This window comes from Propithecus coquereli, unplaced genomic scaffold, assembly GCF_000956105.1.
Source record: "Propithecus coquereli isolate 6110/MARCELLA unplaced genomic scaffold, Pcoq_1.0 Scaffold280, whole genome shotgun sequence".
Taxonomy (NCBI): Eukaryota; Metazoa; Chordata; class Mammalia; order Primates; family Indriidae; genus Propithecus; species Propithecus coquereli.
The window spans coordinates 1,315,450-1,331,584 of NW_012148397.1; the positions used below are offsets into that span (position 1 = coordinate 1,315,450).

The following is a 16,135-nucleotide window of genomic DNA, read 5'->3' on the forward strand; positions in this document are numbered from 1 at the left end:
CCAATCAGCAGATCAACAATCAAGGGATGCAAAAAAACAGAGATGCTCTGTGTTCAGAGCAAACACTGCAGAGAAAAACAGCCAGGTCTAAAGCTTTCTATGCAGAATTAAAGAATTCACTTTCTCAGTTCTCTGCTCTCCAGAGTTGAGGAGAAAGCAAATGCCCTGAGAATTTCATAATGGCTTTGCTCTAGAGTTAAGTAAGGTTTTACTATCGTAGTCAATGACGATATGTCATATTAGCACTTCCTCAACATAATATGTCACCAGTAAGAACTTTTCTTGAAAACAATCAACACAAAAGCCATTTCAGGGAAGTGCTTAAAAATTAACTGGAGAGAAAGGACTAAGCTGGAAATGGTGACAAGAGTGGAGGAAAGTCATTAACGCCAAAGAAGTAGTCAACTTATGGAAGGTGGTTACATCAGAAATGGTCTAAGTGCTTCTCAAATTTTTATATGCACACAAATCATCTGGGGAGTTCATTAAAATGCAGATTCTCAGCCAGTAGGTCCAGGGTGGTGCCTAAGACTCTGAATTTCTAACAGGCTCTCCCAGGGGATGCTGAAGCTGCTGGTCCATGGACCACAGTCTAAGGAGCAAGGGGCCAAATGCAGATCAAGGCATCTGAGAAGAGGATGCTCCCTTATGACTCCTCTCTTTGTCATGCCCTCCCCAGCTCTCATCCTCCCAACCCCTTTATCCCTCCCCTCATCCTCTAAAAATGAAGAGTTAGTCCTCTAACTGTTGAAAATACAATCATTTCTAGCGGCAGAATCTTTCCAAGTTAAAATTTTCTGTACAGGACATCTGTTTCTGGTAATATGGCTTGTTAGATAATCTGAAAATCCTCTTTCAAAGAAGCTATCTAAAAATACTAGATAGCATATATCAAAAGTATTTTTTAAGGCATAGTTGAGCTCACAAGAAAGTTAAGAAAATCCTTGGGGTTTGAGAACAGAGAGAACCATAACCCAGAGGGGTAACGTTATGCATGAGGCCTGGACCAGTTCCAGGAACCCAGAAACTGACTTTTCGTTCACACACTGGAAAAAGATAGAAGATGTTGGGTCTATACAAGGAATGGTGTGGGAATAAGAACACCACATAAAGCCAGGACCACCAAAGGGTAACACTCTAATAAAAGGTAACTAGAAAACATCTACTTACCAGGCTAGGGAGTAAGAGTAAACCTGTGTGATCCATCTTGGGCTCTGAACAGAATAAAATGTTTCCCTAGAATTCAGGACCACAGATCTGCCCTCACCTAAACCCAAGTAATTTTTATTACTCAAGGGGTCCAGGGACCCCTAAACTGCAAAATTAACATAAAAGTTAGTTCTGAGTCAGAATACCTGTGCCTAGCAGAGACAGACCAAGACCTCTCAGTGGAGATACACCCTCAAGTTAGGCTGCACAAAATCCAATTAAATAAACCCCACTAGGGCTGGGCACAGTGGCTCACACCTACAATCCCAGCGTTTAGGGAGGCCAAGGTGGAAAGATTGCTCGAGGCCAGGAGTTCGAGACCAGCCTGGGCACCACAGCAAGGGAGGAGGAAACTTCAGGAACAATTCCCAAAGCCACATTGCAATTAGGAAGCTGCTGGCTCTACAACCCCACCACCTCTGCTACGATCCACACCAGCAAAGTAGATGCTTCTTGCCCTGCCTCTCCCTCAACGTAAGTCAATTCCAAATTCAAATCTCACTGATCAATGGATATTAATTCATATCTGGAATCCCAACTGTAAAGGAATATGAGAAGATGCAGTATTTTGCTTTCCAGCTTCAGCAGCACAGGAAGGCACACTAGAGGGAGGTGGAATCGAGGCTGAGCACGTCTATCTACAACATCTACCATGAAAAGGAACTCCCTTAACGGGCACAGTATCTTTCGGAAACCTTCTGCAAGCTTGCTACTTATCAGTGAAATGTTGGGATTTAATATCAGTAATAAGGTAAGTCTGATGCATCTATGAAACATTATACTGAATGTTCTAAGTGCAATTTTTAAAAAGAAGTATAAGCATTGGAAAGAAAGAAATAATTCAATACTATTAATGTTGAAAAGTGGCATGATTGTCTACATAGAAAAATCTAAGATAATCTACCATGAAGAGCATCAGAATTAATAAGAAAGTTCAGCAAGCTTCCTGGATGTAAGATCAATATACAGAAATTATTTATGTCCCTATATATCAGCAATAAAAAATTAAAGTAATTTTTAAAATACCACTTAGGGACAAATCTAGCAAAAGATGTATACGATCGTTATTTTAAAATCATAAAATGCTGTTAAAAAACATAAAAGACCTGAATAAGTTGAGAGATGTTTATAAACAGAAAAACTTGATGTCACTAAGAAGTATTAATTAATAGTCTAAAACCACTTGAGGTATAATTTAGCAACTTCTAGTAAGTTTGAAAATGCAAAGCTTACAGCCCAACAATTAAATCCTAGGTTTATACCAAGAGACGCTCTCCCAGACTGCACAAGAAGACATGCAAGAATATTCATGCAAGAAATTTATAACAGCAAAACCTGGATACCTAAATGACCATTCACAGGAAAATGCATAAATAAATGGTGGCGTAGGCATATACAGGCATACAATAGAATACTGTACAGCAGTCAAAATGAATAAACAAGAGCTTCATTTATCAACATATTTTGTGGGGGGGAGGAAGTAAGCTACCAAAGACTACACACATCATGATGCCTTCCAAATGTCTAGACATGCATGCACGCACTGCCATGGATATCAACCTATGCATTAGAAATATGAAATCACATGAGAATGACAGACATCAAAGTCAGGGGTAAAGGAAGAAGGGGAATGAGCTCAGGGTGAGAGACACAGGAGTCTTCACCCACTCTTGTATTTCTTTTTTTTTTTAAAAAAAAAAAAAAACCTTAAACAAGTATGGCAATACATTAACATTAATAAAGCTAGATAGCAGCTCTGTGAATATGCATATTAGTCTGTATACTTTCCTATAAATTTAAAACATTGTTTTTAAAAAGAATGGCAGTATTGGCACAAAAAAGGTCCTTGGCATGATGTGGGTTCTTCTCTCTTGTCCTTGTTTCAGAAGTCGTAAACACTAGGCCAGGTTCTATTCTCTTAGTTGAGAGAAACCCAGCCACCTTGCTCTCTGCTCTCCCCTCTACCAACAACGCCTAGTTTCCTGTCTCCTGTCTGCCCATGTGACCATGTGACCAGCCGCCACTGAGATCACACTCCAGCTTGGAGGAAGGAAACAGCCCCACAGGCCTCCAGCCCAGGCCACCTGCTCCATTTCTAATACCAGAGGTAGGGGACCAGTGACACGGTGGAGAGTGGTGAGGGAAAGCACCTCCTTGCTTTTCCTTTCCACTATTATGAACTTACCTCCTTCAGTGACCTCTCTACGAAAGACAGGCACGACTGTGGATTAAGGTAGATTCCAGATACCTGGCATACCTGGATCCCTGGACAGAGTACCATTTAAAGGGAGCCAATTTCAATCTCAGGGTGTGGTGGAAAGGGCAGCTCCCTCGGGACCATGGGGCTTTTTTTTGCTAAGCGAAAAATGATCTCTGGTATGCCCACCAGGTAGGTCAATGGCATAATTTCTTATTTGGTTCAGCCCAAGCTCTTTCTTGGGAAAACGAACTCTGTGCTTTGAGCTAAAAACTCCGTGGAGATTAACCTGATTTTAAACTCCATTTATTAAAGGTCAGAAATAGCTCAACTTTCTATCCTCACTCTTAAGTAAAATTGTATTGTGCTTCTTGCAATAAAGCATTAATAAATTTGTTGTGACCAGAGCACCAAGGCTTACAGCGTTCTGCAAAATTAGATTTCTCAGGAAAACCCTGGCCTGAGCTCTTCAAGAGATGGTCCCTTATGACCCCAAGGCAATGGAAGTCAACTACAGGCAGAGTAAATCTATTTCTCCACTCTGCATCCTGCGCAGACCTTACAGTGCCTCCCACTGCCCTCAGAAAGCAAGCCAAGATGGTCCGTCCTGACATGAGCCCGCACTGGCACCGCACCCATCTTGTTCATCACTGTATCGCCAGCACCCAGCACAGTGCCAGGTACTCAATAGAGGCAAGAAGACAGAGGGCCTCTGCCCCTCCCCACCACGATCTCCCTCTAGCCTCTACTGCAAGAGGAAATTTTTTTTAAGTACTTGGGAATCCTCAGGAGGAAGTATGCTTGCCCCAGAGAGGGAAAGTGTAAGATCTCATTGTGATCGTCTGTAGGCTGGAGGACATCAGACTGGAAATGAGATGTAACCAGAGGTGGTGTGACAAGGGGAAAAGATACAGCCACTCCCGGGACTGGCTTCCTCTGTGGAAAGGTGGGATGTACAGGGAGCCAGGGAATAGGGCCAGGCTGGGATGAGTCCTGAGGGCCTGGCTCTTCCCCCTGCCTCATTACCAGTGCCTCACCCCTTGGACCCCTACCCCATCAGCTGGGGCCCTGCCCAAACGGGACCAGCCCAGACGGTTTGGGGCATTCTACCAAAGTGCAGGGCAAGTGTTTCTAGTACCCAAATTTGGATGCACTTATTAGAATAACAATATTGAGAGGGCCCTTACTTTGTGCCAGATAATTTGTTACTGCATACATCTCAACGAATCTTCACAGTATGTGACTGGTGCTGTCACTAGGTTGAATTAGTTTAACCACGACAATTCACCCAGCAACCAAAAAGATCTTTATAAGATAAAGATAAATGAGATCATAACCAATCCCTACTTAAAACCTGCTAATGGTTTCCCACTAACCTCCAAGTCCATCCGAGCTCCTTGCTGTGGTTTCCAAGGCCTGCATGTCCCTCTCTCCTCAGCTCCCTCCACCTTCTCTCCCCTGCGCACTGTGCGCACTGTGCTCCATTACATTTTCTTTCTCAAACTCCCTCCCTAGGAGGAGCTAGAAAGGTAGATCAAGCTCATATTGCCACGGCCTTGAGTATGTGCTTTATTCTATAAGGCAGCAGGAAAAGCTGGAATATAACGGCCGTGGCTTGGGGTGGGAGGGGCTTTCCCTGGCAGTGCAGAGGGCTGCGTGGATAGAGGTGGGCCTAGGCAAGGAAGAAAAGTCCTGAACAGGATTTTGAGACCCTCCACTGAACCACAATACTCCTGAAGGGTACTGATCTACTCCTCTTAGTAAAGGTGGCTCCCAGCAGCCGTGAGAGATGTGAGGACAGGAAGCTGTGGCCTAGATGGGATGGAAAACAACACAAAGCAACAAAAACACCCAGGCCAAATTGCTCTCACGTCATAGATTTGTTTGTGGCAAAAGAACATTGCCTCCTACTGATTATTCAGTGCTTAGGCCTGAAGTACTATGAATCTATCGATTCAGTGGTAAACAAGTCAACTAGTCCAGCAACCTCATTTCATTTCCTTTTTTTTTTTTTTTTGAGATGGGGTTTTACTGTCACCCGGGCTGAAGTGAAGTGGCATCATCCTAACTCACTGCAGTTTCAAACTCCTGGGCTCAAGCGATCCTCCCAGACCAACCACCTGAGCAGCTGGGACTACAGGTGTGTGCCACCACACCTGCTAATTTTTCCTTTCTTTTTTTTTTCTTTTTTGTAGAGACAGGGTCTCGCTATGTTGCCCAGCAATCTCATTTTAAAAATAAGAGTTGAGGCCAGGCACAGTGGCTTACACCTGTAATCCCAGCACTTTTGGGAGGCGGAAGCAGGAGGATCACTTGAGGCCAGGAGTTCAAGACCAGCCTGGGAAAAATAGTGAGACCTTGTCTCTAAAAAAAATCAATAAAAATAAAAGAGTTGAAATCCAGAGGCTAAGCACCCTGTCAGAAGTCAGCCAGGTAACAGCTGAAAGACAGCCCATGCAAACTGTCCTTGAGATGGCTATCAAGGTCACACAATTAAGCAGCATGGGGGTGAAGGCAAGAGGCATCTGAGCTCCTGGGGCACGAGTCCAACCACCATGGCACAGGCAGGTCCCATTTCCTTCCTAAATCCACCTGGCATATGGTTATTCACTCTTCTACAAAGTGATTGCCCCAGGAGCTCGAGCTGCTGTCACAGAAGTCAAAACAGTCTCGCTCTAGTGTACACCACGGGGTGCAGGTACTTCTGACTGACAAACATGCTGGAGGCGGGAAAGGTGACTGCCGGTGGGAAATCAACTGACTCGACGCTCTGCGGTTCCCTCCACAGGGCAGTGGCTGTGGTGGCTGCAGTCAGCTCGCGCCAGCTCAGGAGAGCCCACCATGTGCATCTCTTGCCAACTCCACCCTCAGTGACATCAGGTCGGTAGTTTGAAATCTGCCATGGTGGGAGTATTTACACCATAGAAAATGGTAAATGCCACAAATAGTGCTTTTTTTGTTTTTTGTTTTTTGAGAGCGAACCTAGTTATTAAACATTCACCAAGATATCACTGGTTATGGGTGACCATGTTAGTGTGTCTGAGATTTTGGTCATCAAAGAGCAGAAACAGAGCCTGTGCTCTTAATTCTTTACAGAAGAAACAGCATTGCATCCTGCAAAAATAAGTAGTTGCTGCTCTCTAAAAGGAATACTTTACATTTTCCACAATGCTTCCAGTTTTCAGGTTCTTATTTGTTTTCCGAGTAAAATAAATCGTGGTCGGCATGGGCTCTGAACCTCATCGACATCACTCCATAAACTAATCCCTCCTTTTCTGGCATTTTCAACATACACCCATTCCCAAGTGCCACCCACCTTTTTCTTCTGACTTTGTAAGAAGACCCTCTTGAGCTTACACCATCCTTCCCTACAGAGACAAGCTTTTTCAAATGTGTGAACGCCCTCCAGCTCCACTTCAGCTTCCATTCCCTCCTCACTCAGATGGCTCTAAGGTGACAGATGGCAGAGGAACCACCTCAGCCCTGTGATCCAATGACACTTCCTCCTCCGAAACCAACCGCCTTGGCAATCTATGGCACCATCCTCTATGGTCTACCTTCTGCTTGTGTGTCTGCTCCTTCTCCCACACATGGGGCTCCTCCTCCTGTCCCTGGATTTAAACACACAGAAGACCTACCCAGCTGTCAACTGTAGATACTTCTGGGGAGTCAAGTGATACTGGGATATGAAGGACGATACCAAACTTTTACTCTATAAAACTTAAAGTTGTTTGAATATCCCATAAAAATGTACTCATATAACACCTACCTAATTTCTTCAAAATTAAGTCAACTCCAAAGTTTCATTCTGCTCTATAAAACAACTCACACAGTCACCTATCAACACTGGGCTACAGGGCTTTAGCTACCATCTGCATGCTGACATCTCCCAATTCTGCTCTAGCCCAGGCAACGCTAATGAGCTCCAGACCTGAACACCCAGCGCAGCCCATGCCATCTCCATCTGGACCTCCCCCAACACCACACCTCTCCAGTGCTCCCTCGCCATCGAGGAAGGGTGCCATCAGAATGCAGGCACAAACTGAACACCCGAGACATCACAGACTCTTCCTTAAATCCTTTACCTACTCAGTCACACCGATCCTCTGCCCAAAGCCAGTCATTCCTCTTGATCCCCAAAGACATCTTTAATTCCGGGCTTCGATTCTAACTGAAGTTCGGACAAAACTCTAATTGGTTTCCCTGGGTGTAATCTTCCTTCCCTTCCAATTAATACTCCAAACTATACCAGAAAAAATCTTACTAAAATACAAATTGAAGTACAGCGCCCCTCCAACTAACCCCTCTCCCCAAATCCCTGATCACTTTATTAAAATCTGTAACTGGCCACCACAGCACTGAAGATAATATTCCCACAGATTTCAAAGCTGTTTGTGATCTTCTACTACCAGCTCCCATATACCAGTCATGCTAAATGACTTAAAGTTCCCTAGAATGTATCCCATTTACACTCGTTTGTCAAAGGTCACTGAAGGACTGGGCATGGATACCCTTTCTGTGTTTTCCATGTCACCTACCTAATCACAGCAATTCATGATTAGAGTTGACTAATAATCAACTTGTCAGTTTACTACAAGATTCTAACGGCAAAATGTCTCACTTCTGTACCGGAGTGTACTGCCTGACACTCAGGGAACTAAAATATTCATACAATCTGTCTTGTCAGGGACCTCAGAATTAATTGTGGGTCCTCCCCCACCCCTTCACTGAATGTGTTATCCTCTGTAATTGCCTTGCTAAGTGTAAACGTCCAGCTTCTTGAACACCTCCTGTGATGGAGAAATCCACTTCCTAAATACTGACACCAACAAGGCCTCATGCTGGACATTATATACAGAATTCCACTGGAAGGAGCTCACAGCTCAGTCTGTTCCTTGACACCTACCTGAGAAAAAGACCAAACTCCTGCTGTGGTTGTAGCTGCAAGTTGCTGACTTGCAGATTGTCACAGGCCTCAGGAACACCTGGCAGAAGGAACACTGGCGAGATGACTGCTAGAATTGAGCATGAGAAGAAGAGCCCTGTACCCAGCAGAGGATAGACACTGGCTCAAGGTTAATGCCCAGGACTTAACTGGCACCTAGAGTGAGCACATTCAACCACATGGGGAAGCAAAGTCTGCTAAAACTTAAATCCTAACCAGATGCTATTTTATCAATATTAAATATTTAATATTTTAGAAAATCATTCCTTAAAAACAATAACATCAGAACATTTTCATATAGTTAATTAATACTCCTGGGATTTCCCCAGAAATCTTTTTGCCCTAGCTTATGTCTTCAATGTTTAAGCTTTAGAATCATCGCGTTGTCAAAAAGGGAAGCCAAATGGTACCATTTTGTCCTAATTCCAAAAGAGTCTAAGAGAAAGTGGAAAAAATTATTTAAATAAAGTATTTTATTGAGGAAGTTAAGTTACGCAAATGTTAACCGGTTGTAAACAAAGGGAAGAAACATGGTAGAAGTCAGGTTTGCTGGTAGGGGAGGGATGGTACTAAAGGCTCTTCCCAACAGATATTCAGAATCCAGGGTTTTCAATATTTCTCCACGGTCCAATTTCTCACGGGTCACTTTCCATTCAAAGGATTCTGGAGAACAAATAAGATAGGATTCTTTCAGCTATCAACCAAGAGTCTTCTCTCAGCCAAGGCATCCAATGGAAATATAATTTATTTTTCAGATTCCTTTGGAGGATTCACAAGTCTCTTTCGCATCGCTTCACCAAGCTCCCTGCTCTTGGTCCTCTTTTCCATGTACTGGAAAATAAAAGGAAGAAGGGGGAGAGAAGAAACAGCAGATTATGTCACCATTTATAGTTAAATAGTTAGAAGTATTTGCAAAATAAAAATGTTTTTGCTGACAAAATTCTCGTTTATCTTTCATGTCACTGACTCTGAGATCCGAAACAGTGACCTGTGAGGACATCTAGTACAATTTCATTCAATACGGTATAACACCTACATCCTAACAGGCCCAAAAATATTTGCTGAATCAATTTCCTCCCAACATATGAATTCAGTAAGTATTTAAGATGGATGAGTTCTGTCCCTGTTCTCTAGGGGCTCACAGTATAGCAAGTCCTCTAACTTCTGCTGAGCACTTCTAGTTAGGAGGGGCTCACTACCTTGACAGGTAACCTGTTTAACCGCTGGACAGTTCTACTTGTTCCACAGTTTTTTATGTTGAACCAAAAAGTGTTTCCCTGTAAACTCTCCTACTGCCTTCTATTTCTTCTTGCTTGCTATAATTTTCAAACATCCAATTATAGATAACCATTCATTACCTCTTCTTCAGCCTGAACATTGCTGGTTTCTACAACTGTTCCACAGAACATGGCTTCTGCCTTCTAATATCTTACCAACAAAATGACTTTTATTTCATAAAGCACTTTAACATTCATAGCCCTCATTTAAAAAAAAAAAAATCACAACCACGACTGAATATAGTGCTCTAGACATGTTGATAGACATGGACTACAGTGGGCCTAGATCTTATGACCTTGTCACATTATATTCCTACAGAAATTATCAAAAGAGTAACTGGCTCTTAGCAGCCATATTATCCTATTAACTCATATGGAAACATACAGTCAGCCAATCTTCCCAGGATTTTTTCATTATAAACAGTCATCAAAGCTGATTCTCCCCAAATCCTGTTTCTATAATCAGTTGCATCTACATGCAGTTTTCACCTAAGAGATTTTCAGCCTACTATTCAGGTTACAACTAACAGGAAACACAGAGTCTGGCATGTAAAAAGCACTTAGATTTTCTCAAATGGTTACCTTATGTTTAAAGCAGAGAAACCTGACTATTAAGTGTTTCTATATGTATATATTCACATGCTTATAATATATATACCAATAAAGGCCAGGCGCAGTGGCTCACGCCTGTAATCCTAGCACTCTGGGAGGCCGAGGCGGGTGGATTGTCTGAGCTCAGGAGTTCGAGACCAGCCTGAGCAAGAGCAAGACCCCATCTCTACTATAAATCGAAAGAAATTAGCCAAACAACTAAAAATAGAAAAAATTAGCCAGGCACAGTGGCGCGTGCCTGTAGTCCCAGCTACCCGGGAGGCTGAGGCAGGAGGATTGCTTGAGCCCAGGAGTTTGAGGTTGTTGTGAGCTAGGCTGATGCCACGGCACTCTAGCCCAGGCAAGAGGTGAGACTCTGTCTCAGAAAAATAAAAAAATAAAAAATAAATATACCAATACAAATTTATTTTAAAGGTGAATGAATATTTTTCCCCTGAACAGAGGGACAAAATAGTAAAAGTAAATCCAAATTCAAAAAACTGAGTATATGTGTACAGTTGAACATCAAAATCTTTTAGGAGCCACAGATATGGAAATACAGGCCACTGAAATGAATGATTAGTGACAGACAGCTAACCAGGGACATGGCTAGAACCCCTTCCAGCACCCCTGAGAGAAAGTAGTGTGCAGATTTGTGACTGAGTTACTTCACTCTCCTGGTCCAATAACCTCACATATAAGTCGGGCTAGACAATCTTCAAGAAGTTTTCTAGGTCAAAGGTTTTGACTCAAGGACTCTAACAGAGCTTCTGGAATGGTAGTTTTCAAACTTTTTTTTCCTTCCTCATCAAAAGACTACTGCAAATTACAGATGAAGTACCAGGTCCCTTCAAAGCCATTCCTTTTATGTGTCATACGTTAAGTTTGCTCATAAAATTATTGGGGGGAAAAAAAACAAAAACACTACTCTAGAACATGGAGTACCTGGAAAATGACAACGCACTTTGTACTCTGGTCATTTGTCCAAGTCAAACTGGGTCTAAAACCAGGTTCAGGATATGACAGTCTTCCCAAACTAGTCAAATTACATCCCCATGGCATAACTACAAAGAAATTCAAAATGTTAGACCTGGAAAGAGCCTAAGTCTAGCCTCCTCAATTTATATATGGAAACTGAGGCCCAGAGAGTTTTAGTTACCTGCTAATTAGCAAATAGCTGATTGACATAAGTCTTTCTGCTGACCAGACATTCAGTTTCCCAAACCTTAAAATTCATCCAGATGAGTTACGGTGATTATAATAAGGAAGCTGTTTTCATCATCTGTGTGCATGGCAAAAAAAAGAGAAATGTTCTAAAACTGTATCCAGAAGAGGCCTTCATTTCTTCTCTTGGTGTTAGAAGGGAGATCATACATGTGAATTTTCTCTGTGATACTAAAATCTGGAGAAAAATTCAATAATGGCAGAAATATGTAATATTCAAAAATGTTCTGTTCCATTGTTCAACCATTTCCATCTTTTGACAATATTCTTACCTCTTTTTTCAAGCATTTTCTCATCTTCCGATCAAGATCGTTGCAATGACCAAAAAATTTCAGAATGTTGTGCTAGAAGGAAGAAAGGGAGTAAAATATTTCATCCCATAACATGCCAAGGTCTCTGGCATGTAAAATTTAAATACTCATACAGAAATGAGTTTACACTGTCACTTTGTTAACAAGCAAGTAAGAGCTGAATCACACGTATAAAATACAGTTGACCCTTGAACACGAATTTGAACTTCTTGGTCCACTGATACGTGGATTTTTTCCTACAAATATATTGGAAAATTTTTTGAAGACTTGCAACAATATGAAAAAACTTCCAGATGAACCATATAGCCTAGAAATGTTAAAAAATATATTAGTAAGAAAAAGTTAGGTATGGCATGAATGCATAAAATATGTGATATTAGTCTATTTTATCATTTACTACTATAAAATATACATGAATCTATTGTAAAAAGTTAACATTTATCAAAACTAACACACACACTTACAGACCATATATGGCACCATTAGAAGTCGAGAGAAATGTAAACAAACATAAAGATGTTGCATTAAATCAGAATTGCATAAAATTAACTGTAGTACATACTGTACTACTGTAATAATTTCATAGCTACCTCCTGTTGCTTGCAGTGAGCTCAAGAATTGTGAGTATCCACTTAAAATGCCACATGATGCCAATCATCTTGTAAGCAGTTCATGTTTAGTGTAAACGTTGAGTAACAACACCATGGGACCCTTACAAAGTGCCACTAGTGATGCTGGAAGTGCTCCCAAGAAGCAGAGAAAAGTCATGACATTTCAAGATGAAGTTGAATTGCTTGATATGTACTGTAGATTGAGGTCTGCAGCTACAGTTGCCTGCCATGTCAGACAGATGATTTGCCTTATATACAGATGACATAAACTTACAGTATTGATAAACACAATACAGTACTGTAAATGTATTTTTTCTTCCTTATGATTTTCTTTTCTCTAGCTTACTTAAGAATATATTATATAATACATATACAAACAAAATACGTTAATAGTCTGTTTATGCTATCAGTAAGGCTTCCGGTCAACAGTAGGCTTTTAATAGTTAAGATTTGGGAGAGTCAAAAGTTATACATGAACTTTTGACTGTACAGGGGGATTAGTTCCCCTTACTCCCAAGTTGTTCAAGGGTCAACTGTATACAAAATAAACAGGCTTATCCTCATCCTTCTTACAAAGGAGGAATAAATGTTCTACAAGTAGGAACAAAGATAAAGAAGACCTTTTCCTTGATAAAAGGGAAGCCTGCTAACCCACCAGAACCTCACAAAGATAATGTAAAAGTTTCATCACCTAATAACCCTTTCTTTAAGGGGCAAGTTAAAATCACAGCACAGTCCATTCTCTAATACAGGAAGTGGTGTCAAGCTGCAGTGTGGCCACAATATGAAAAAACTTCCAGATGAACCATATAGCCTAGAAATGTTAAAAAATATATTAGTAAGAAAAAGTTAGGCCACTTGGTTAGGCCACTTGACCTGAGTAATTTACTTCACTAACAAACACTCTGTCCCATGAAAGAGCTATTTAGTAAACACTTGGTGCCAGAGCCATTTTCTCATTTGCCTCCATTCAAAATGTCACCAAAATACATCAAATACATGGCACTGTATTAGATGCCCTATATAGGCCAAATAAATAAGCCACTAATTTACAATATGGGAAATTTACGTCTGAAGTTCAAAGTCTGTTTTGTTTGAAAAACAAAACAAAAATATCCTAGTTGTTTCAAGTCCTATACCTATTATCATGGCAATTACCTATTATCATGAATGCTCTAAAGCAGGTTAAGATGAAGCCTGAAGTTAAGAACCCAAATTTTAGTAGGGCCATAATTAATGTATTTGCACTTCATGATTTTCAAGGGTGGGTTACATAGTGTGGTGATCTGCTATAATGACACGTCCTAAATGCTGAACTTATAGTTGTAATAAAAAGCGTATCTTTTCCTTTTCTTTCTAATTAAGGCTTTCATGGAAACCAGACAACACATAATTAGTAAGCTATGTTTCAGGCTGTTTCCCTTTTTCCTGCTTCACCGCCACTTTAAATGTACTTTTCAAGTCCACATTGAATAAGTGGTCAGTTTTTCTGGCAAGCATTTAAGATAGACTAGAATCTCCTATTTGTTACCTAACAACCTTTTCCAAATAAATATTTCCTGTGGGTTTTTCCTAAACTACTTCCTTGACAACAAATAAACAGAACAACGCATTTTCACCCCTTCTATCTAGTCAAGCAGAAATAACAGAGAAGACTGGACTTTCCAAACGTAAGACAATATTTCGTAGCTTAGTTTAAATTTATTCATATCATCCCATATCCATACATCTTCATTTTAAAAATCAATGACAAAAACCAATTCATGTTTCTTTTCACCTCAACATTAACTAAGCCCAAATGAAAATTATACTCTTGTGACATTATGTACAAAATATTATAGCCAAATGCCCCAGTAAAATTGGGGTACAAGAAATGCCTACAGACTGCAATTCTTTTGTACATATACAGCAAAAGTCTCCAGTGCCTGATGTCTATTTCTTGAGAACTGAACCAACTAAGTAATTGAATAAGTGAATCAATTAATAGGTATCTGAGAACCTTTTACATGGAGAGCACGGTTCCAGTCCCTAGGGATACCTAAGGGAGCAAGGTGGCTCTGGGCCCTACTCTCACAGCAAATAGTCAGAGGGAAAGAGACAAATAATGTGACTGCCATGAAGCAGTGGTTTTCAAAGTGTAGTCCAGGGACACCCAGGGGTTCCCAAGATCTTTTCACACAAGGTCAAAACTATTTCCCTAATAATACAAAGACCTTATTTATTTTGTTCACTTTTATCCTCTTACAAGGGTACAATGGCGTCTTTTAGGGGCTATACGACAGATTGAATATAAAAGCAGATATAAGAATCCAGCAGATATGAGAATGTATTCTCATATATTTTCAGACATAAAAGTGCAAGAACTGTCACGAAGTAGGAAATGTATTATGTATGATGCTACTGAAGTACAGAGTGACTGTACCAAGAGAATCTAGGCCAGGTTAGAAGAAAAGTGAGAGGAAATGACCAATTAAGAAGAAAACCGGCAGGATGTAAAACCTGGTTTTGCAAACAGTAAATAGAGATAGTGAGAAATACTGTAAGCAAAGAAAAAAATCAAGTATAAAGGCTTAGAAGAGAAAAATAACATTCTCCAGTGTAACTGCAAAAAAGGGCATGCAGCAGTGAGGGAGAGGGAGTCGTGGGAGGGAGGTGAAGCCTGAGAGCTACCAAGGGACTAGTTTCATGAAGGCCTTGGAACACAGGGCAGAAATTTAGCTTTCATCCTATAGGTAAAGGGAGCTATTTAAGGGGAACAAGGACTAAATTTACTTTTGAAAGATCACTCTAGATGCAGTATGGAAAGTGGATCTGGACAGAGAAGAGGATAATACGGTCAGGAGAGCAGACAGAAGTCATTTACAGGTGGCCCCAATAACACTGGGATGGACTATGTTAGTTGCACTGGCAAATGAGAACGAGTCCAGAGATACTTGGCAGAGAGAACGGGTAGCTCTTGGTGAGTGTTCACGTGTGAGGGGTAAGGCAGACAGAGGAATTAAAGATGACGCTGGTTTCTGGCTTGGACAAGTGAATGTCATTCACTAAGACAGAAAGAAGAGGCTTTAAAAAGAGATAAGATGAATTTGTGTCTGGACGTATTGAGTCTATTTGTAGAATCATTAAGTCCACCATGTAGTTGAGAGAAACAGACCTGGAACTCAGAAGAAACGGAAACCAGAGATAGAGATAGAGATTTGAGAGTTACTGAAACCATGGGAGTGAATGAACGTTTCCAGGAAGAGGCAGCTTGAAAAACAGGTATAGGGTAGACGGTACCCTGCTGAAGAAACCAAGTGGCCAAAGAAACATAAGGGAAACCAAGGAAGAGAAAAGTACGGTAGAAGCCCATGGAAGAGTGTTTTGAGAAGGAAGCAAATGCCGCCTGGGAAAAGAGTGAGGTAACTACTGAAAACACCCACCGAATGTGCCAGCAGTGTAGTTGTTAGTGACCCTGGCAGTTTTTGGACCCTGAGAGGGTAGAAACAAAACTGAAAAGAGGAGAAAGCAATATTCTTTCAATAGTTTACTCTGAAAGGGAAGCTAATATAGGAAACCAGAAGGCTGAGATTATCAGAAAGGATTTTATATATTCATTTGCTCAGGATGGAAAGGATGTGGGCATTTTAAAACGCTAATAGGAAGAAGACAAAAAGAGGAAAAATACGAAGATAAAAAATGCTGGATAAACTCAATTGTTTTATCTCTGGGTAGAGGAATAAAAGGCAATTTTTGTTTGCTTTATACTTTCAGAGATTTTTTTTTTTTTA

The 16,135-nt window shown here is 40.9% G+C and overlaps 1 protein-coding gene across 1 annotated transcript in view; it reads right to left on the bottom strand.

Annotated features, from left to right (window-relative positions):
* Positions 1-8,806: 8,806 nt before the first annotated feature.
* The window catches only part of CMC2 (C-x(9)-C motif containing 2), a 23,718-nt gene continuing 16,389 nt past the window's right edge, over positions 8,807-16,135 (bottom strand). The window contains exons 2-3 of the mRNA XM_012648175.1: positions 11,716-11,787; positions 8,807-9,182 (exon numbers count right to left, since the gene is read on the bottom strand). Of these exons, the coding sequence (XP_012503629.1) occupies positions 9,096-9,182; positions 11,716-11,787 (159 nt within the window). The 3' untranslated portion in view covers positions 8,807-9,095. The remainder of the gene's footprint in view (positions 9,183-11,715; positions 11,788-16,135) is intronic.